Source organism: Lepidochelys kempii, chromosome 3, assembly GCF_965140285.1.
Source record: "Lepidochelys kempii isolate rLepKem1 chromosome 3, rLepKem1.hap1, whole genome shotgun sequence".
NCBI classification, from domain to species: domain Eukaryota; kingdom Metazoa; phylum Chordata; order Testudines; family Cheloniidae; genus Lepidochelys; species Lepidochelys kempii.
In genome coordinates this window covers 117154559-117177130 of record NC_136382.1, presented here as the reverse complement: position 1 = coordinate 117177130, position 22572 = coordinate 117154559, and the positions used below count along the sequence as shown (strand labels likewise).

Genomic DNA, 22572 nt, shown 5'->3' with positions numbered 1-22572 from the left:
CTGTAGCTCACGAAAGCTTATGCTCAAATAAATTGGTTAGTCTCTAAGGTGCCACAAGTACTCCCTTTCTTCTAACGTATACTGTTGCAGGAGTGGCTTTTAGTGATCTGAACCTTCCCATTCCTATTAATCTCTTTGGGTTTAACTCCAAATTCAAGGTGTGACACTTTTTGTCAGCATTAACTGTTTCATTGCTGATAATTTTAGTGACTGGAAAGGGGTGGTTTGGAATTGAGGATTTTTCCTCCCTCTCAGCAGGAAAGGGAATGCAGAGAAAGAAGAAAGGAAGAGAAATACAAAAACAGGGAAGAGGGGAAAGGGACTAAAGGTGGGTGGGAAAGAGACACAAAGAACAAAAATAGTCGTGGTCCTAAAGTTGAGCAAATTTTTCCATTGAGTGATGCTGAATATGGCAAGATACTAACAAATAATAAGTAAGTTTGTTACTGTACAGAGACCATATTCTGCTCATGATCTTTGTGTAAACTTCTCATTGACATCAGTGGGAGTTCCATGAATGGAGGGAGCTACGTAGGTGTAAATATATATCATGGCCCATAGGCATAATTTAAAATGGCATTTGGCCTCCTCCACAGAATGAATTTGACACGTCTCCCTTTAACAAACAACCTGCAGGGAATTTCTGTTCTTGGAGGTTTTTTGCATCATTGGGTATTAAACCTGACTAAAGATATTAGTTAAAACATTTTTCCTTGTTAACTGCTTGTTTAAAAAAAAAAAAAATAGAAGATAATTCCTATGGAAATTTCCTAGTGGAACACTTAGCCAAGAAGGGACACTGCCTGCCTCTTCATTGTGTAATCAGCAATCTTGATTTTCCCCAACACCAAAAGCTACATGAGAAAACATATAGAAAGCAAGAGTGCTGCAGAATGTTGAGGAATGGAACACAGGTTGGCTGGTGAGGTGGTACTTGATAATTAAGTAAAGCCTGATTCAGACTACACATAAGTTACTCGATAAATTATTCCTAACTTTTTCCCAACAACAAGTGTCAGTATCATCTAAATAAAATGTTTCAAATTGTAATAGGATAGTTATAGTAAGACTGTTTTCTCTTTGTCTTTAAGGTGGCCTGAGACATGCAGCTGCCAGTATAGCAGGTCTTGAAGCTTACAAGCACATGAAGTTTGAAGGAGGAGTGCATCGTGTTCAGCGAGTGCCAAAGACAGAAAAGCAAGGCCGTGTTCACACCAGTACAATGACTATCGCAATATTACCCCAACCCATGGAGGTAAGATGTATTTAAATATAACTAATCGTCCCATGAACAACCCCCATTACCTGCCGTTTTGAAGACATGTAAAATCTTTCCTTTTTCAATCTTTTGACCGCTCCCTGAAAAACCCCAAGTCATGTTGCATCTAATGATCATATTTATGTCTGGAGAGGCTAGAGAGCACGGGCACACTTAAGTGTGTGTGTTTGTGGATTTCTTCACATTCCTGCCTCACAACATTTTCCCACCAACAAACTGTTGTGAGTTCAATAGGATTTTCTCTCACATAGCTTGTAGAGAATTACTTTGTATGGAGTAAGATCTCTTTAGCTTCTATATTTTATTTACACAGAGTGTTTCCTAAGCTTGAAAAATGTTCCATTCAAAAACAACGTTTTAGAACCAAAGTCTATTACAATTTCAGAGGAATGCTTTAGTGTATGGAAAGTGGGAATACAAATTGGTCACAGGAGGTTTTTATGTGTGGGGGGAAAATGTCTCAGGAATCCCTCATCCAAATATTGGCTCTTCCTAGCTGGACTTCACCAGAGGCATGTCAAAGGGGGACTTGTATCCCCGACACAGTGACAAAAGAACTGGGACCAAAAATCTCTGGAATTTAGAGATTTTGTTTACATATGCATTATCTATAAATTCCATATTTTTCTCCCCCTAAAAAGATTTGCTGAGAATTTTGTTCTCCTCAGGGATTTGCTGAGCTAATACCCTTGAACTAGCTGAGAATTAAAGCTTTGTATTGATCTTTGCCTCAGAGGAGCTTGCACTGCAGTCTGATCAACAGGACTGTATTGTGCTTTCTGTAACTGTTAAGTTGTTTCATTGCACTCCTCATCAACTTGAAATGGTTTTGATCTCCTACTGAAATATACTGTTTAAAAAAATATCCAAATGTTTGTATTAAAAATAACTAACTCATTTGTATAGAAAGGAGAAACAAAGATGTATGTGAGTTTTTGTTTTGTTTTGTTTTGTTTTTTGTTCTATCTTCCCTATCACAGATCAATCTGATAATTAATCCCAAAGATTTACAAATTGAAACTAAGCGAGCCAGTGGAGCTGGGGGCCAGCATGTAAATACAACTGACAGCGCTGTACGGATAGTTCATATTCCAACAGGTACCTAAATCTTAATAAAGGATCTACAATGTGAAACTATTGGCATAACTAAAATGCAGATATCTTATCAGGTTGAAAGGTCAAAAAGCTAAATAATTCTACTTCTTCTTCAATCGCTTTGTAAGAACAATTTTCAGTACTGGGAGACAAAAATTCATGTAATTTAATATTGTAAAATCCTTATGGGATGAGGGTTTTGGAAAGGGTTAGTGAAATAACTATTCATTTCTACAAACTTTATAAAATTACATCCAAATTTAGATCTCAGTGGACAGTTCTCCACATCACAAAACCACTATCCGTCTTGGCAAACCTGGTGGCTTCTGCTTCATGGGTCCAGTACTAAATTATTAGTGTTGGAACTGAAGATTGAGGTGCACTGGGATAAATGTCTGTTTTCAGGGGGTAGCCTATAATCCTCTTGATTACAATTTATCACTTTCCATGTTTGTTAAATTTCACATATAAAGAGAAGTAGTGCTTAAAAGCAGGTCAGACTATTAGGACAATGATTTGCTTGAGTGTGGAAGTACTCTGTACTTGGAATTTTGCCTCTTCTTAGTTAGCAATGATAATTTTATCACACAAATCAATTTCTGTTGCTTTTGATACAACTCTAGATTATTCTGAAACCTTGAAGACAAAGTTCCATTCTCAAATGTTTTCATAGCTCATTAATATAAAATGTCTTGTCAACCACTTCTTCCCCCATTCACAGTTTTGCAGACCACCTCCTTTTACAATCCAGTTCATTAAACCATCTCCCTTTTTATTCACAATAACATCCTTGAGACAACTACAGCAGTTGCATAGATGGAAAATTTATATTTTTAGTTTTTTAATGCAATTTAGCAGCTGAAAAAAGGACGAGAGGCAGTAGCAGACAGATCTTCAGGAGCCAGCTTGAGACCCACTGAACAATTGTGTTTGGTGGTTCTCCCCTTTCCTCCACAGCATCTGGAGAACAGGGTATCTCCTTTTCTACTTAGCATTACAATGTTAGCTCTTTGAAGCAGGCAGTGTCTTTCTCAATTTAACATGGTTCTTACTGCTGTGGGGCCCCGCTCCTAATTGAAGTGTATTGATGCTACCTTAATGCAGGTAACTGCAACTCCTCCACCTGTCTCCTTGATCCCATTCTCAGCCTTTGACTTTCATCTGTCTTCTGGCTCCTTCCTCACAGCATACAAGCATACTCTCGTTTCTTCATCCTCAAAAATTAAAAAAAAAAAAAAACCAAAAAAACCCCCTTAAATGCCATCCACTTCCAAATGCCATACAATCTTCTTTCTACTCACTTCTGAGCTCTTTCAGTGTGCCATCTACAACAGCTGCCTTGACTTCCCCTCATCCAGCTTCCTTTTGGACCCCTTCTTATTTAGCTTCCACTCTTCACCTCCACCAAAACTGCTGTCATCAACATTTCCGACATATCATCAGAGCCAAATTCCAGAATCTCTGTTATCTCTTTCTGCAGCCTCAGTATTGCTGATCACTCCAGTGTTCAACACCTTGTTTTCCCTTGGTTCTTATAGCCGTGAAAGGTCCAGATTCTCCTCAGACCTCTCAGATATCTCTTTCAAAGGCTCCATTCTTCTCTCATTATGTTGGCTTCCCCTTTTATTTGAGCTCGCTCTATTCTCCCATTGCCATTAGTTTTGCAACATCAGAGTCATCTCTTATGCCTCCTTCTCCCAACATATCCAGAATGTTACCACTTATTTTACAAAGATGAGCACTATTACTCGGTTCTGATTACTAAAATACTTGTCCCATCTAGCAGTGGGCATTTTAGATCTTCTTGAGCCTCCCTTCATCTTCCACTGAACCATGGAATGCCCACATAGGAAGCCAAGTCCCCGCAGAGCACTAAATATCCCAGCTCCCTTGGGAACCAGGGCAGCAGCAGCCCATCTTTATAATCACAGTTTTCTTAATGATAGACAGACACTCCAAGATGTTGGACTTCAGCAACCAATTACATTTGTTGCTATATGAGCTTATGAACTGTTCTCTGATCTGCCTACTATGCCATGCTTCATCTCTTGACCTTTTCCTATACCATTTTGTTTCTTCTTTCCTCTTGTGCCTGTCTCCATCACACCCCCCCCTTTTATGTTCCTGTTCTTCCACTTCCATTATTCCTGTTGTATCCGCTCCATTCACACTCCCTTATGGTTACAGAGGGAAAACAAGTTTTTAAACTATATAAACAATCAGTATTAAAAACACAACCTTATAGAGCCAGCAAGATATATAAACAAATCCTAGAAATTTATATGAAATTGCTTTGTAACCCCTGTATTCCCATCAGTTTATTTATCTTCCCGGTATTCATTACTCACACTTCTTGCTCTTTGGGGTGGTGACCATATTTTTTTTATAGCGGAAGAGTTTAGCGCATGTTTGTGTGGTGCTATAATAATAATTGTCCACACCCTGATTCTCCCACATTGATTACTGCAGCCTCTTCTTCTCTGGCTTCCCTAATTCCTAAATTTCTTTAATCAAGATCTTGCAAAACATAGATGCTAAGAAGAAAAGGAGTACTTGTGGCACCTTAGAGTAGTCTCTAAGGTGCCACAAGTACTCCTTTTCTTTTTGCGAATACAGACTAACACGGCTGTTCCTCTGAAACCTGTCATAGATGCTAAGATTATCTTCCACACCTGTGAATCAGATCACATCACTCATCTCTTCTTCCACAGACTCCCTGTAGCGTATCATATTCAATTATAAATGTAAACATCTTGTGTATGTGGTAAAGGACCTGTGCAATTCAACCCAGAATTTCAGGCTAAACTTTTACTATGGATACAATTTTGTATGGTAAAATTAAGCAAAATTCACAGGACTGTCTTGGTACAAAAAGGAAAAAATCAGTGTATGGTTACAGCGGGAATGAAGCCTAAGCTGGAGTGGGGCTGAATCTGAAGCCAAAGAAGTCATGGAACTCTGTTAAAATCACAGAATCCGTGACCTCCGTGATTAAATCGTATCCTTAACTATTACAGATTTTGGATTTTATTTTTTTGCCTCCCTTAACGTGGTAAAGAAGGTAGTAGCTTGTTTTTACTTTTAACATAAAAATAATCTCCATTGAAGATGGAATCACAACAATATTTTTGTACGTATTCTTATTAAACATTAAATCTGATTATATTTTTGCTGTAATCAGGTGTAGTGTCTGAATGTCAACAAGAGAGATCTCAAATCAGAAATAAAGAGAAGGCTATGCAAATGCTTCGTGCTAAACTATACAGCATCAAACTAGAAGAAGAGACAAGAAAGAGATACAATGCCAGAAAGATTCAGGTAGGATTTACTTTGCAAACGAATAGCTCTATGCGTATGGGACTGCTGAGAGCAAGTTACATTTTAACTTTCTTTTTAATCTAATTTTAATTGCGATATATTAAAGTTAAATGCAGTGCACAAATGTCTTATTCCAGGGGTTCTCAAACTTCATTGCACAGCGACCCCCTTCTGACAACAAAAATTAAGTGACACCAGGAGGGTGGACTGAAACTTGAGCTCAGCTGCCCCGGGTAGCAGGGCCAAAGCCCAAGCCCCACCGTCTCGCCTGTAACCTGAGCCCCCCACCCAGGACTGAAGCCTTTGGGCTTTGGCTTTATTCCCGGATGGTGGAGCTCGGGCTTTGGCCCCGGCCACAACAAGTCTAAGCCAGCCCTGGTGACCGCATTAAAATGGGGTCCCAACCCATTGTTTGAGAACCGCTGTCTTATTCCATTAAATTGCAGTGCATAAGGCTTGGGTAGGGCTTGGTGGCACAGGTATTTTTCACCCTGGCTAGTAATCTTACACATTGAGCTAGCTGTCATTCACAGGGATTGAAAAAAACTTATCTACATGCATGTAATGATCACGCATTCTGCACTTTTGACTACTTATCTAGTTCCATCAGGACATAGTACTATCCACATTAAGTCTCTGAATAGCTTTCAAACCGCTGACTTTGTTTTTTAAATTAACCTGTCTGAAAAATATCTCAGGTACATGATGGACAATATTCAGTCCTGGGTCAGTGACAGGCTAAAGGGCTGATGTCTGATAATCTATCGCAATTAGAAACTATGTACCATTAGAAAGGAAAGACTTATGGCTTTGCAGTAGGATAGAGCACACATTTCTAAACCTGATAATTTATTAAATATTTGACCTTTTAAGTGTGAAATGACATACACAAAACATGTATTCTGGTTCAGTGTCAAACTTTGTATTCTAGCTATATTTCATACACAGTGCTATACAAGATCTAGAGACCTAATGAGACAAGTGAAACAAAACAACTGCTGAGTACAGTAACCAGAATACTAGAGACGATACTAGTTTTTAATTCACATATACATTTATTATCCAGTGATAGCTACTTTAGCACTTCATATAGGTTTGTAATAACTAAAAGACCACTACAGTTCTTCATATATATATATATGATCTAAGAACTCTAGGAACTTGTTATTCTACAGACCTGTTCACTACAGCTATGGCTAAGGTTAGTACTATTACTAAATCTCTGTCATGAATATTGTGTATTTCTAGTAGGAAGTAAAAAACTGATGTTCAAATGCTTAACCAGTATATTATTCTATGCTTAAAAAGAATACCATGATAATAAACTGATTCTTCTTATGTGATAGATTGGGACCAAAGGAAGATCTGAGAAGATCAGAACATACAACTTTCCACAGAATCGTGTTACTGACCACAGGATAAACAGAACTGTGCATCATATTGAAAGTTTTATGTTAGGGGAAGAACTGTTAGATGAAATGATAACATCCCTGATGGAATGTGCTGATTATGAAACTTTAATGGAAATTATTTCAGAAAATGTAAAAACAAATCTGACCTGAACTTTGTTCTTTGCTAAGACCTGTAATGACAGATATGGCTACCCTGGCACAAATTAGCTGCATGACTGTTTGCTGGAGCATCACACAGGAGGTGTAAACTGCATTTCAGATCATCAAAAAGAACTAATTTATCTCCTCATGACTGCTAAACAGTTTTTTTTCCTACTTGCTGGAGTAGAAGACTGTTGACTTTTGTATGAGATGACTACAGTGTAGAAAATCTAAAGTAAATATGATTGAGTTTGAAGTGATTGCAGTTTTTACTTTCTCACCTGGACATTGCTGCTCTACTTTCAAAAGGTATGCAGAAAAACAGAGTTGCTTCTAGTTCTAGGCTTCATTTGAGCGTAAAAATCTGTTCCATACAGTATAAAGCCAAGGATGCAGGGAGCCTCCCTTTTATAACATTTAGGCTAGTAGTTAGGGTGCTCAGCTGTGAGTGGGCTACTCTTACCTCTCAGGTGAGTGACCTAGCCACCTGACTACACAATGACTCTGTTTCTGTCTCTGGCCCAAGTAATATTTAATTATCTTATTAAAGTAGAATGAATTCAACAAGAGAGATTGAGAGAGACCTACATCAGAATATCCCATAGTCCCGTGGCTAAGGTACTCACCTTAGAGGTTACACACCCCTATTCAAATCCCTTATCAGGCAAAGGGGGGAATTTAAACTAGGATCTCCCATATCTCAGCTGAGTACCTCATGCACTGAGCTAAAGATTAGAAGGGAGACCCCCCTCTTCCCCACAGCCATTTTGTATGGAGTGAGACAGACACCTAAACTGTTTGTTACTTGTGAAAATGACTTAGGCACCTAAGTCACCTGACTCCAAGAGAGGGGTTCCTGGTTGTGGATCACAAGCAGAAATAGGTCCCTCCCTGCAGACCAGATTTAGGCACCGAACTTTAACAGACACCTGAGATGACCGGGATTTAGGACACACCTTTCCCATCAGCATCTCCCACCTGCTAGCTTAGGCAGCTGCATGCCTAACTTGCTGATCTTTGTGTATCCCATTTTTACGGTGCGCTCTCTCTCTCCCCATGCATTGTATAGGGAGCCTATGCATCTAACGTAGGCTTTGTGGATTCCTGTGATTTTCAAGGCATCTGAAGCTAGGCTCGTTGCAATGCCCAAGTTCCTTTTGTGGATTTTGTATGTACTCTCTTGAAGCCTGAACTTCAGGTCTTCTGTTTCTTGCTTTCCTCTTTTTATCAGTTATATCAAGGTTATATGCTATTAGAAAACTAGTGGTGACTAGACTATTTTCTGTAACCTTCAGCAAGATGCTAAGCTCATCTGTAAAGGTGGAGTTTTTATTGTCTGTATACATTGTTGTGTTGACTAATCATGGCTGTGTAAGAGTTGCATTAGCAGCCCTGGAGATCTGAAGTCCTTTACTCAGAATGGTCCAGCCTGGGGATGGCAGTGCAAATTGTCCTGCCAGTGTCATTACAGATGGCAGTTCTTGCAGGAGTAGGGCAAACGCTAATTAAATATAAAGTATCTTAGCTAATAACAAAAATACCTATTCTCTCCAGCTACTGTACTGGAGGGTAGCAATTTATATTTGAATCTGTCTTTCTAAAGGTGGTATAGGTAATCCTGGAAATTACAGACCAGAAAATCTTATTTCAGTACCAGATAATAGGGACAAATCAGCATGGTTTATGTAAAGGAAAATTCTGCCTCTCTGATCTGCTGGTGATCTTTTTTGTGTGGTTAAAACAGAGGATAAATGAGAAACATTACATTTATATTTGGGTATGCAAAACACTGAAAGTAATTGTGACTGTCCACACAGACACAGTGATGAGCACAATTTTTATACCAGACCATACTATCATATATTGCATATATAATAAAATCTGTAGGGCAACAAGTGATTCATATAATGAGGAAAAATTTTGCTATGGGTAAAAATGTTTACTTCCGATTTCTATTTAACAAAATCACCAAAACATATTAGAATAAAAATAAGTTAGTATGTGCGACAAACTTTGCAGGAGTTTGCTTATAAACATAATTTCAATAAAGTACATACAAAATGTAATGTGTTGTAAACAATTAAGGAATGCAATTATAAAACTAAACAAAGTTTATATCTACATTCCATTATCTTACATTTACTCGCTTCTCTAGTTTGAACTAGGAAATATACAAGTCCTTTGTATACAAGTAAGTGCTTATTTAAGCTTGGCTTTCTAGAGGCTATTTTGTTTCCTAAAATGATCCTGTATGCTAGCCTTAGTACTAAGCTCTATTCTGTAAAGCAGTGATGCGCAAGCTTAACTTTATCCATGAAAGTAGTTCCTTTGAAGTGATGGGAGTACTTACACTCAAAGTTAGGTATCTGCACCACTTTTTGCAAGAATGGAGCCTTACTCGTCACAATTTTGGTATATTTATATGCAGAATCAGAAGTGTAAGGTCATATTGTGTATCTGTAAGTGCAACCCCCCTTCCCTTCAAGTTCTTGAGTTCTTAAAATCACCTCTCTGTTCCATGTTAGTTTTGATGGAGGGACTGTTTTCTCTAACAACTCTGGAGCTTCAAGGACACTACTCCTGCGTTGATACAACTCCACTGAGATGTGAGATGACTGTATTGTGCTCCCACTGGAGCTGATTTTAAGAACGTGAAGGAATGGGGGTTGCACTAACAGACACATAATAGCTTCTGATTTTGCACATAAATGATACCAAAATTATAGTGTAAAGGCGCCACTCTTGGAAAGAGTGATCCATATACCTAACTTTGAGTATAAGTACTCCCATGACTTCAGTGGAACTACTTTCATGGGTGAAATTAAGCATGCATCACTGCTCTACAGAATGGAGCTTAGTACTAAGGCCAAAATACAGGATCACTTAGGGAACAAAATGGCTGCTGGAAAGAGAAGGGCTTATTTAAACCTAAATAGCGGCCTAGTTCTAGACCTAGATTCTTGTCTTGTGCAGATGGTGGACTTAATCCTGAATTCCTTCTTCACTGCAACTGAGCATCTTATAGACAAGAAGAATTTAAAGGAATAAGCATTGCTATTGTTCTAATAGCCTTGGAAATTTATTTAGTAGCCAGGCAAGCAGAGTCTAAAGTGAGTGGATTGTTGGTTTTATTATGGGGGCAGCAGGGGAACCTGTTCCATCCTCTCCTTTCTCCAAATAAAGTAAATCCCATGTTGCTGACATGGAGGATACTTGTTAAACATTTTGCACAGCCAAGCCAGTGCTGAGACAGGATTCTGCCTGCTAAACTCTGTTCCACTATTGTCTAGGTGACACTGAATATTTGGGGGTACTGAAGAACTTTGGTCAGCTAACCACTGGGGGTGAGGGAGAAGGTTGGAACCTGACAGCCAGGCCTAAACCAAGCTGCAGCAGAGGGTAAGTGAAACTCCTGTAGTTCAAGGGAATAATTAAATGGTACAATAACATATAAAAGGGAAGGAGACATTAATTTACAGAGACAATTACTCCTGGGGGAATTCTGCACACAGTATTTTAAAATTCAGCACATCTTATGTGTCAGAATAACACAACATCATCATGCTCCAGCTGTCAGCCCCAGGCTGTCTGGCTGCAGGAGCACCTGTCGCCCTTGCTAGAGAGTGCTGGGAGGGGGGAAATAAATTCTGCTGGAAAAAATAAAATTTTGCAGAGAATATTAATTCTGCATTGTGCAGAATTCCAGCAGGAGCAGACTCTTCTGCAGCTTATGGTTAACGTGAGCCTGTTTTACTTGGGTTAGCATATGGGAATGATCTGCATTTCCATGTCTCCCTTCGGATGATCCCAAGGAGTTTACATTGGTGTTAAGCCACCCTCCAGGCTGCCAAGGGGGTACAACTGCCCCCGCTTTAGAGATTGGGGAAACTGCGCCACAAAGGTAAGGGAATGATTTACCCATGGTCAGAGAACAACTTACAAATAAACCTCAGGTTTCAGAGTAGCGGCCGTGTTAGTCTGTATTCGAAAAAAAGAAAAGGAGGACTTGTGGCACCTTGGAGACTAACAAATTTATTTGAGCATGAGCTTTCGTGAGCTACAAGCTCACTTCAGCGGCTGCATCCGATGAAGTGAGCTCAGGAAAACCTATGCTCAAATAACTTTGTTAGTGTCCAAGGTGCCACAAGTCCTCCTTTTCTTTTAGCAAATAAACCTCAGTAGCTACCCCATGTCCCAGTCCTTTGCAGTAAATACCTTTCCCTAAAAAAGGGATCTAAGCTGCCTGGCACAGCCAGGGCAGAGAACCCAGGCGCGGGGTGCCTGCATGGAGCAGCGCTCACTGCTGGCGCGAGCGCTGGGACCCAGAGAGGCAATCAGGACGTTCAGAAAAGCCGCTTCTGCTGGCGGCGCCGCCTTCTGTCTCCCGCGCTCCACGTGTCCACCCCGGAGAGCGCGCGCTGCCAGCCTCCCTCCCTGCTTTTGGACACGCCCATGGGCGCGAGCGCGGGCTCGCGCTTGCCTCGCCCCTCTCCCTCAGAAGAGGGAAAATGCGAGGGAGGAGGGGCTCCTCCTCGCGAGGCCCGGGATTGGCTGCCGTTTACAGCCTCCCCGCCATTGGCGGCCGGGCTCGTGGGGCGGCACCTGATTGGCCGCCGGGATTTTGGATACCAAATTCAAAGTTTTTAAAAGTACCCGGCAAGCGCGGCAGCCGCCCAGAGTCATTCACCGGCCGCGGTTCGCGCGGAGGGAGCAGCGCCCCAGGTACTGTGGCCGGGCGAGGGGGACGGGGCTGAGGAGCCGCCGCCGCATTGGCGGGGGGTTTGACTTGTCCCGGTCTCAGAGGCGGTGGGGCTGTGACGCGTCCCGGGTCACGGCGGGCTCGGTGCCCTGGCGTCCGTGCCCGGGCTGGGGCGCCCCGGGCTCTGGAGGGTGGATGGCGGGAGCGGGGCTCCGGCTGCGTGCCTCGGTTCTTGTGCTAGGGAAACCGAACGTGCCTCGGGGCGGGGGTTTCCCCAGGGCGGCCGCCGAGTGGCTCAGACCCGGCAGGTAGCCCGGGGGTCCTTCGGGGGCCGCCGGCCTCCCATCACCCCCCCACCCCCTCCCCAGGGCCTTGTAGCCACTTCCCCCCCGCCCCCCCCGGTCACTCCTCTCGGTCTCCCGCCCTGCGGCGGGATGGCGGGCCCCGGGCTGCTCCCCCCACGCGAGGGAAGCGCCAGCCCCGGGGGTCTTGGCGGGCGGGAGGAAGGCTGAGGAGCAGCCGCGCAGCCCCGTCTCCCGCCCGTCCAGGCCATGCCGCCGGGAGAGGACACTGCCTAAACTGGCGGCAGATTGGCCCCGCGGCCCTCGGGGGGGGGGGTGATTAAAAATGAGGGAAAGAGGAGATAAGACCTGTCTCAGTGTGAGGATGGCAGAGTTGGGGGCTCTTCTGTCGGCAGCGGCCCAGTTCAGGCACTGGGTGCTGGGAATGGAAATACACTGACAGCTCTCAGACCCTGCAGTGTACTAACCACGCTAGGAACAGATGCACTGAGCTGATGTAGCTTTAGAGACCGCAGAAGGCGGCCAGGAACTCATTTGTGCTGCAAACAAGGCCATTAGGGGCACCTTCTCTAACCACAGCCCAGAGGGGGTCACCTTCACTAATTCAGCTATACAAGAACCACATCTTTGCCCCATTCACAGTACACAGAGGGAACCAATTATTTTTATTTCACTCCAAAAAGATATGCATCACCCTAAATATACAGGGGATACTTCTTTCTTCCACCTCAAACATTTATGGAACACCCTTTTCCCCAAACTCCTGGAAATGCCTATGATTGTAACCCCTTAAAAATCCTGGGTACTCCTCAGTCTCCGCAAACACAGGAGTTGGTTTTGCCTTTGTACTATGACCACATGGAAGGACACTTCTCAGGCTATTCCCAGTGTGCAGGAGATCACATCTCTTCCCCCCCACTACGAACACACAGGAGAAATATCCATCAGGGTAACATAGGGTACCCTCCTATTTCACCACTAACATATGTGAAGGGATATCTCCATTAACATTAAGGGATACTTCTTAGCTTCCCAAACATGCCCTGCTTCCAGTCAGCAAAACTGTGCCTGGGGGTGGCTTCTCCTCCCCCTCAACCACCATTTCCTCCTCTTCGTGGTGGGGGTTGAGACACCTCCACCTTGCCTCTGAAGTGTACTTTGGCTTGGTACCCTGTGCAGGAGCCCCTATCCTGGTTCTGCCTGGTGGCAAATTAATATCCAAGAAGCAGTATGTCCAGTTCGGTGACTGCCCGCCAACTGTCCTCCTTAAGTCATGGAACCCTCTCGCTAACACTCTGTTCCTTCTAGGGCAGTGGTTTTCAAACTTTTTTCTGGCGACCCAGTTGAAGAAAATTGTTGATGCCCGTGACCTAGCGGAGCTGGGGATGAGGGATTTGGGGTGTGTGAGGGGCAGAGGGTTGGGGTGCGAGGGTGAGGGCTGTGGGGTGGGGCCGAGAATGAGGGATTCAAGGTGTGGGAGGGGGCTCAGGGCTGGGGCAGGGGGTTGTGGTGCAGGAGGGAGTTTGGCCTGGTGGGTGCAGGTGCTGAGGTGGGGCTGGGGATGATGGGGGAGGGATAGTTCAGTGGTTTGAGCATTGGCCTGCTAAACCCAGGGTTGTGAGTTCAATCCTTGAGGGGGCCATTTAGGGATTGGGGGCAAAAATTGGGGATTGGTGCTGCTTTGAGCAGGGGGTTGGACTAGATGACCTCCTGAGGTCCCTTCCGACCCTGATATTCTATGATTCTGTGAGGGGTTTGGGCTGCAGGAAGGGGCTCTGGGTTGGGGGAGGCTTATCTCAGGCGGCTCCCAGTCAGCAGCGCAGCAGGGGTGCTAAGGCAGGCTTCCTGATTGTCCTGGAACTGCACTGTGCCCCGGAAGTGGTCCAGCTCTTGCCCGCAAGCACTGCCCCCCACTGTTCCCATTGACCGAGAACCAGCCAATGGGAGTGCAGAGCCAGCGCTCGGGGTGGGGGCAGCATGCAGAGCCCAGTGGCCCCCCCGCCTAGGAGTCGGACCTGCTGCTGGCTGCTTTCAGGGCACAGCGAGATGTCAGAACAGGTAGAGTCTAGCCGGGCAGCACCGCTGATGGGACTTTTAACAGCCTGGTTGGCAGTGCTGACCACAGCTGCTCCGACCCAATGCCTTACATTCCGTGACCCAGTACTGGGTCGCCATCCGCAGTTCAAAAACCACTGTTCTAGGGGCCACTTGGAAATACATTGAATGTACTATGGTGTTTAAGACAGGAAGTGAGGATGCCATTATATCCATCATAAAAAGCAGAAAAAAAAGTTAGTGAATTATTTTTGGCACAATTATATCCAGGGTAACACTCTATTCTTATGAAAAGGTGCTGCTGGAATTTTAATGATCACTGATTGGGACCTGAAAGGCATGCACTCAAGTAGTAGAGTGCCCTAACTCCATTCTGGAGTATAGATTCAGGACTGTCTCTGTGGAGAGAGTGCCATATTTTGAATACTTGACTTCCTACAGCACTGGGTTGTTTTCCACTTCCAGGGTCTCCTTCAAGTACTGACTTGGCCCAACTGTGCTTGGCTTTTGAAAACTGGCAAGATACATTTTTTTAGTACTATTTTCAGTAACTACTGTTTTGTGTGGATTTGGAGAAGAGCTACCTATTCATAATAAGATCTGATGGCACTTCTTGCAAGACTTAAAAGTGATGCCTGTATGGTATCCAAATTACAATTGGGAAATTGCATTCTGCCCACTAACCCACCCTCCTACATATTCAGTTGGAGAAGTTACTCAGTTTCATTCTGAAAAATGTATAGTGGAGTTGGTCTAAAACAGCTTTTGCATTTCATTTCAAGTTGGCTGCAGTTAAGTGGCGGAGAGGTTCAAATGTGCTGTGAATGTCACTTTTGTAAATGGTAGACTGAATTCCGCATTATGGAATTTGGAGCCCCATTAAAAGAATGGCTCTGACTAAATTCAGACAGTATAAGTAGAACTTCAGCTCAGGACACATGCTCACTCAATCAATGCAGGATAGCTGGCTGGCTGGTTGGTCCAAGATATCCTAGAGCTTCATGTCAGCAGGAGAGAAATAGGGAAACTATAAAATGGAGCTTATCTACCATGAAAAGAAATGAAGTGGAGCTATGTGATACCTTTCCCTCCCTCACAGCATTTTTTTTCTAAGAATAGAGAGGAGTTCCCCCTCCGCACCTATACTATCTAGCAGCCAGTGCGAAGGTAGAACTCTCCATCCCAGACATCTCAGAAAGTATAAGAATAGGCATGTATTCTGTGGAAAACTGGAAATTTACACAAATTGTCCATTCGTATAAGACACATGGTGAAACATTAAAATACGTGGTTTTTTTACTGGATCTTTCATTAAAAAGATCACCATAATCTATTCTGTAGTATTCAGTTTGATACAAACATTTATTTAAATGTTTTTCTGTAAGATTAAAGGTCTGTTGGGAAAGGACGAAAGTCTTGTATTGATGGGTTCTTAGAGCATTTCCATATAGGATGAATTTTAAATGGACAGGTGAGCCCAGAAGTTTGGCAGGTTGTCCTCGTATGTATCTGATGGTAAATGTCTTCCAACTTAAACATTTTCTTCTTGGTGTTGTGTGCTTTTAGCATAGGGATTAGGGACATATGACTGGAAGGGACCTCCTGGTTCGTAGAGTACAGTCATAGGGAATTCTGTTGTCACAGGGAATCTCATCACTTAAGTGGAAACCTACAATAGTTGTTTGCCATAGAGAAATTTGGTTTAACTGTGCAACTGACTTGTTCTGGTTAGAGCTGTTTTGGATTAATACTTTGTTGTTTTGTTGCAGGATACAAACCAGAAAATAATGAAAGCAAACCTTAACCACTCCACGAGAATGAAATGTGATTTTAATTGTAACCACGTCCGCTCTGGACTCGCACAATTAAAGACTGATGCAGTAAAGGCAAGACTAGAAGAATCCTCTACCTCGAATTATGAGGAAGGGTCTTGTAAAGACTGTGTTAAAGAATATCAGAGGCTATTGCATAGTGAACTGCAGAATGTAACACCCAGGAATTTTGACCCCAAAGCTGAAGGAAGGCTTGTACATAACAAAGAAAACCAGCAAGTATTGTACAGATTTGGTGAAGGTGCCTGTGAAATGGAGGCATTAGAAAACAGTAGGTTTAATGAGGAGAGTGGTTACTCCTCTATGTTGAGCAGCGAGTACAATGATCCAACAGAACATGAGGACAGTATATTACTGGCGGGAAATATATATGGCACACCAAATCACTGTCTCATGAACCAAAGCCAAGCACAGCTTTCCAAAAAAACCTTGTTACCAGTTACCTATTTTGAGGAACTGGTTTGCTCAACTTTGAAAAAAAGTGGTAAAAGAAATCTTAAATCATGGGCTATTGTGGACAGAATTGTTTCCCGGGGAAGCGTTGGACTTAGGAATCTAATTGGCAGAAAAATGGGATTAGATGGAATAGACATTCTTGGTGAACTCTTCCAAAGGCACCTCAGACATCTTTTAGCAAACATCTTAAGACATCTTGATGAGATGGACTTAATAAAGTAAGTTTACTAACTTTATGGGAGTTTGTCATTGGGAAAGCAATAGTGCTAGTGGGAACCAGAAGGGATGCTGCTCTGTGCATATGAGCTTGACTTCTGCACATTGGTTAGTATTATGTTACAACTTCAAAAGTATCCTAAAAAGTTGCATTACTCAACATGATGAATGTTGCTATATAGGAGTGATGTGCATCTTTCATAGAAAAAGTATAATACTCCAGTTCTACAAAACTACCATGAAAATCTACCAAAATTCACTCATTTGCCCTTACCATGACACAATGTTTATTTGCCTGTTCAAAATTTTAAAAATTTCTATTGTCCGTTCATATGGTAAGCTCACTGGGACAGGCACCCTCTCACGTTTTATATTTGCACAAGTCTAGCACATTTTGAGTACTGCCAGATATAAATAGAAAAGAGGTAATGGAATAGCCTGCCTCTTGAAGGGGGTGGGAGGGTGTGGACTCAGTCTCTTGAGGACACTTACACTAGTGGACTAGATCTTGGACATATTTTTGAGCAACAAGTTTATTTTTTACTTTCAGAAGTTGTTAAGGTGTTTGTGTTTTCACTACAGTGTGGCTAAAGTGAGTCCAACATGGAAGAAAATTCTAAAGGAAGACAAATGGGCTTTCCAAGTGTATAGTAAAGCAGTGAAAAGCCTTTCTGTAAGTTCCTGCATTTGATAACTTTAAATCTGAATCAGTGATATACAACCTGTTGCTTGAGGGCTAGCTGTGGCTCTTGAGGATGAAGATCAAAAAAATTATTTGATTATATATTGAAAATATGTTCTCTGAGCTGGGCCCTGTGATATTTAAACTGAGGTGTTTAAATCCTGTTAAGGTTGACATCCTTTTTTTAACCTGAAGTGCAAACCTGGAAAATCTGGACTAAAAGTTCACTTCTTGGTGGAAAAGAGACAAACATTCCTATTCATCACAACAAAATATTGATGAAAAAATTGTTTTGTTTTAAAATTTTGCTGTTGACTCAATTGCATGATTTGTCAAATGGTTAAAAATTGTGGTAACTTGGTAATAATGTTCAGCATAATTGAAGATTATTGAAGTTAATGGTGGCCTAAACCATGTTGTCCCACAGATGTTTAAAAGAGGGCTATCCATGAATTGCATTTAACTCACGCAATTAACTCAAAACAAATTAACTCGATTAAAAAAATTAATCACAGTTTTAATCACACTGTTAAACAATAATAGATACCAATGTAAATTTATAATTTTGTGGATGTTTTTCTACATTTTCAAATATATTCATTTCAATTACAATACAAAGTGTGCAGTGCTCACTTGCACTGTAAAAAAGAAACAAAAGAAATAGTATTTTTCAGTTCTGCAGTGCAATCTCTTTATTGTGAAAGTACAACTTACAAATGTAGAATTATTTTTTTACATAACTTTTGTTTTTGAGTGCAATGTAAAAATGTTAGAGCCTACAAGTCCACTCAGTCCTACTTCTTGTTCAGCCAATTGCTAAGACAAACAAGTTTGTTTATATTTATGGGATGTAGTGCTGTCTGTTTCTTATTTACAGTGTCACCTGAAAGTGAGAATAGGTGTTTGCATGGTACTGTTGTAGCTGGCATTGCAAGATATTTACGTGCCAGATATGCTGAATGCTCCTATGCCCCTTCATGCTTCGACTTGTAGATCGCACTATCTTTTGCATTTTCACGATAAAAAGATTGTTCTACAGTACTTGTATGAGGTGAACTGAAAAATACTATTTTTTTGGTTTATCATTTTTTCAGTGCAAATATTTGTAATAAAAAATAATAGAAAGTGAGCACTTACACTTTGTATTCTGCGTTGTAATTGAAATTAATAGATTTGAAAATGTAGAAAAACATCCAAAAATATTTCTAGTAAATTTAAATTGGTATTCTATTGTTTAACCGTGTGATTAATCACCTTTTTTAAATCTTGTGATTAATTGTAATTAATATTTTAATCATTTGACAGCCCTCCTTTAAAATAGTAATAAGATTAGCTAGTTACACCAAAAGTACAGGTAAAATGAAAGCCACATAGCTTACTATCAAGGTTTGAAAAAATTACCATAAACTTGCTCGCCAAAGAAAAGTTTACAAAGAAAACCTCAATACTTTATTTTAAAGATACACAGCTACTTTACATCAAAGTTAAATTTTTATACTGACAGTTACTTAGAGGAGCCTTGTTAAATCTTAACCTCATTTTACTTCTTGACAGGATGGTAGTGTACAGCCCTCAGGACATACTGTAACAAGGGAATATGTTCTGTATCGAGCAGCTTTAGCTTCTGTTCAGACCGCAGCCCCTCCAAACAGCTCATCCAAAAAAGCATCCAGATCCAAATCATCCAACCAGAGCAATCAGAATGGTTCTTACAGCCGACACATGGAGTTTTCTGAGGTAATACTGATGTTTTTATTCCTCTTTAACCTCTAATGTGCTGTCAAGAATAGCACGTGAACAGTTTGTAACTCATGTTTCTAAAATGAACACCACAGTTTTAACCACTGGTAACACTTTGCAAGTATAACTGACAAATTTAGATTATGGAACCTATTTTTGCTGTATGTATAAAACTGGGTGGGGAGTTATATAATACAATGGGATGGTCTTCATTGAATAAGGCTATGAGAAGAATACTTGGGTGTAAATCTTAGCTCAGGGCACAAGTGAAAAGTAATTTTGTGGCTTCCCCCTGATTGCCATCTGTGTGCAGTGAGTTTTCCAAACATACAGTCCCTGCCCTCAAAGAATTGTCTCACTTTGTAATATAACATGACTAGCAGTGTCTACTCAAGAAAAGCCAATGACTAACAGGTCTGTACTAACTTATTTTTAAAGATTGACACATATCAACGCAACTATTGAGGGAAATCTGTATATTGCCTGCCCATGCTATGCTTCTCTTACTTCAAGTTTTATGGCATTGAAAAAAAGGCTCTTTTTCCAAAAATGTACATACTAGCGTGCCTCAGAATGAGACTGCTGAAGTTTTGTTTTGTATTCTTAGCCCCTTTATTCACCCAAGAGTAAGGCCTCACATACTCTGCAACCTTCATTGAAGAAGCCTGTCATAAAACAGTTCATCTTGTATAGAAGGGATCATAGCCATGCCTCTAAAACTAGGCTGAATCTGTGTTTTCAGGAAACTTCTTGACAACAATGTTTTAAATGTTGTTCCCTAACACAATAGCACTGGACAACCAGATGGTGAAACTGACCAGTCTATCTCCCAAGGAGCATAAATGGTGAAAAGATAGAATTCTGATTACTCTGTGTTTTGGACCCCTCTTGTTTGCCTGTCATAGGGCTTATCTAAAAAGTATTGTTGTTGTACACATTAAAGATGAATTGCCAATACATGTGCTGAATCTCCACCCCCAATCAAATTGTATGGAACATTCAGCACGGATTTGTGTGGTTTCTTTGGTAAATTGTATCTCTTGCTTTGGCTTTATAGTTTGCCTCAAAATTAAGACTAATCTTTTCCTACTTTGGCCACAGGACTGTTGTCATTGATGTGCTGAATCTGCACTTTGGGACCAGTGGCTTTTGCTGTTCAACAATTTACTAACCTCCAAATTTTCCAGTTCAGTTCATTTGCCTGGTGTCTTTCAAATCAGAGTAGTTTCTGACTTCATTTTAGTTGGGTCTGTTGGTTGGCTAATAGCTGCCGCAAATTCAGTGTTTTACCTGTTTAGAGATGATTATGAGGTTAACCAAGTGCTTCATAGTTGGAATAAGTTACAAATATTACAGTCCACAGCAAAGTATCCAGGTTAGGCAGATCTGTTACTTCAGCTGATAATACATTCAATACTGACTTCACGAAGACAAACAAGTGTAAAGTTTCTGTAAACCCACATTCATAACTTTCAGTGTTGCTGTTCTTTGGCTGCTGCTTTTAGCCATTCCTCATCAAACTCTAGTATGTTTTCCATGAAATCCATAAGACTAAAATTGAAATGTAATCTGAGTGTACTGATTAGTGATTTTTGACTGCCTCTGGTTGAGTGCCCAACTTGAGGTGTCTTTTTTGGGGTGGGGGGATTTTTGGGGAAGAGGGGCTGATTTTCAGAGAGTGGATGCTCACCACTTCTGAAAATTAGTTCTATTTATAGTGTTTTAAGTTGAATGTAATTCTAAATGGATGGTAGTCCCTTACGAAAGTAAATGTAGTTGAGGTCCATCATATATGTTCTTTAGATGAGGGCTGAGGGATCCAGGCCTTATTTGCATTTACTTATTTATTTATTACTCTGCAATGAGAGACTTAGTCCAATGTTCTGGTTACCCTTGACAATGTTTTAGAAAGCGTCTTAGATCTGTTTCCATAAAATCGTACATATCCAATAGCTCATCAATAGTATAACTCTAGTAAGTTGATTAACCTCACCACAGAATCCCCTCTAGAGTTCCATACCACCGATCTCCAGCTCTTTCACTCATCCTTCGGGAGAAGGGAGAAAAGAAGGGTCTTGCAACATTCCCTGAAGACTAACAAACTCAGGGGGAAGTTTATAAAACAAGGGGGAAGACTTGGTGTTTGTGTATTTACTCGTTCCAGTGATTATTTCGCTAAAAATAAATGTATATTTTCCCGATAGGCTGCCAAGACCTTGAAAAACACTGAAAACCTTAAGGTTTGTAGTCGCTGCAGCTCACCTGCAAAATATGACTCCTATCTACAGAGGGCAACATGCAGCCGTGAAAGCTGTAGCTTTGACTTTTGCACCAAGTGCCTGTGCTGCTACCACAATTCCAGAGACTGTGCAAGTGGCAAACCTGTGAAATCAAGCTCTCAGCTAGGACTTCTTCCTGGCACCAAAAAGAGCAAACAGAATTTGCGGAGATTGTGATCTGTTGTGCTGTCAGCAGCTGCTATTCTATCACAGAGGTTAATTCAGAGATGAAAGTTATCCTAAAGAAAAGTGAATGTGGGAGTGGTTCTTAGTAAATATCTTTTTTAAAAATAAGTTGAATGTATTCTAGATCCATTTCTCAGCTGTAGTCAATTTTTAAAAAACTTTTGAGACTTTTCAGAAATTTGTCCATACCCAAACATGTTTTTTTACTGATTTATAAAATTTAAAAGAAAAATTTAGATACGAATTCTACAGTATCTTTTAAAGAATGTTCTTAACTATTAACTTAAATTAAAAAAAAAAAGCAAGGTTAAATGATCATTTTTGGCAAGTATTCCTACATGTCTGAAGCTAGCATTTTTCAGTGGGGGGGTGGAAGAAGAATTGTTTTAAGGATTGAATTTTGTTTTAATTAAGTAATATTTGATTTTATTGTTCCAGAAAAGTCTTTTAAATGAGTTTACAGTGGAAATTTGAATTGGAGTGTGCATATTAATGAGGTCCTTTTATATACAAAAAGTTGTGGGACTCTTAGTTTTAGAGTACATGTTTTGCATTTGAGCCTCATCAGTCTAAAATTGGAACTTTAAGTTAAATTTTCAAAACACTAGCTGGTCTGATGATTTACGTGAAATTAATCTTGGATTTGACTGGTGTTTCTTCATTCCTCCCCTGCTGGTATGATCAAGGAGCTACAAACTGACCTAGGACTCTTGCCATACTGACTCCATTCCAAAAAAGTGTTAAAAAAAAAAAAAAAGTATATAGTACATTGCTAAAGAAATGATTTGTCACTTTTCTTCAAATTGTATGTTAAATTTTAGATGTTTGTATATATGTAAATATGACTTTAAATATTTGTCAGTCTACCTTTTATACTGTA

The 22572-nt window shown here is 41.0% G+C and overlaps 2 protein-coding genes across 6 annotated transcripts in view; both read left to right on the top strand.

Moving 5' to 3' along the window:
- Positions 1–7501, top strand: part of MTRF1L (mitochondrial translation release factor 1 like) — a 26578-nt gene extending 19077 nt beyond the window's left edge. For all 4 annotated transcript variants that reach the window (XM_073337702.2, XM_073337706.2, XM_073337703.2 and 1 more), the window contains 4 exons: positions 1092–1255; positions 2260–2377; positions 5556–5692; positions 7039–7501. In XM_073337702.2, coding sequence (XP_073193803.2) covers positions 1092–1255; positions 2260–2377; positions 5556–5692; positions 7039–7254 — 635 coding nt within the window. In that variant the 3' untranslated portion in view covers positions 7255–7501. The remainder of the gene's footprint in view (positions 1–1091; positions 1256–2259; positions 2378–5555; positions 5693–7038) is intronic.
- On the top strand, positions 7467–22572 carry FBXO5 (F-box protein 5). 2 transcript variants are annotated; one of them, XM_073337700.2, is made up of 6 exons: positions 7467–7554; positions 10536–10644; positions 16071–16807; positions 17388–17478; positions 19042–19224; positions 21432–22572. In XM_073337700.2, exons 3-6 carry the CDS (start codon positions 16089–16091, stop codon positions 21681–21683), a joined length of 1245 nt encoding a protein of 414 aa, XP_073193801.1. In that variant the 5' UTR covers positions 7467–7554; positions 10536–10644; positions 16071–16088; the 3' UTR covers positions 21684–22572. The 2 variants fall into 2 exon arrangements, with proteins under 2 accessions (XP_073193801.1, XP_073193802.1); XM_073337701.2 differs by lacking the exons at positions 7467–7554; positions 10536–10644 and adding an exon at positions 11923–11967.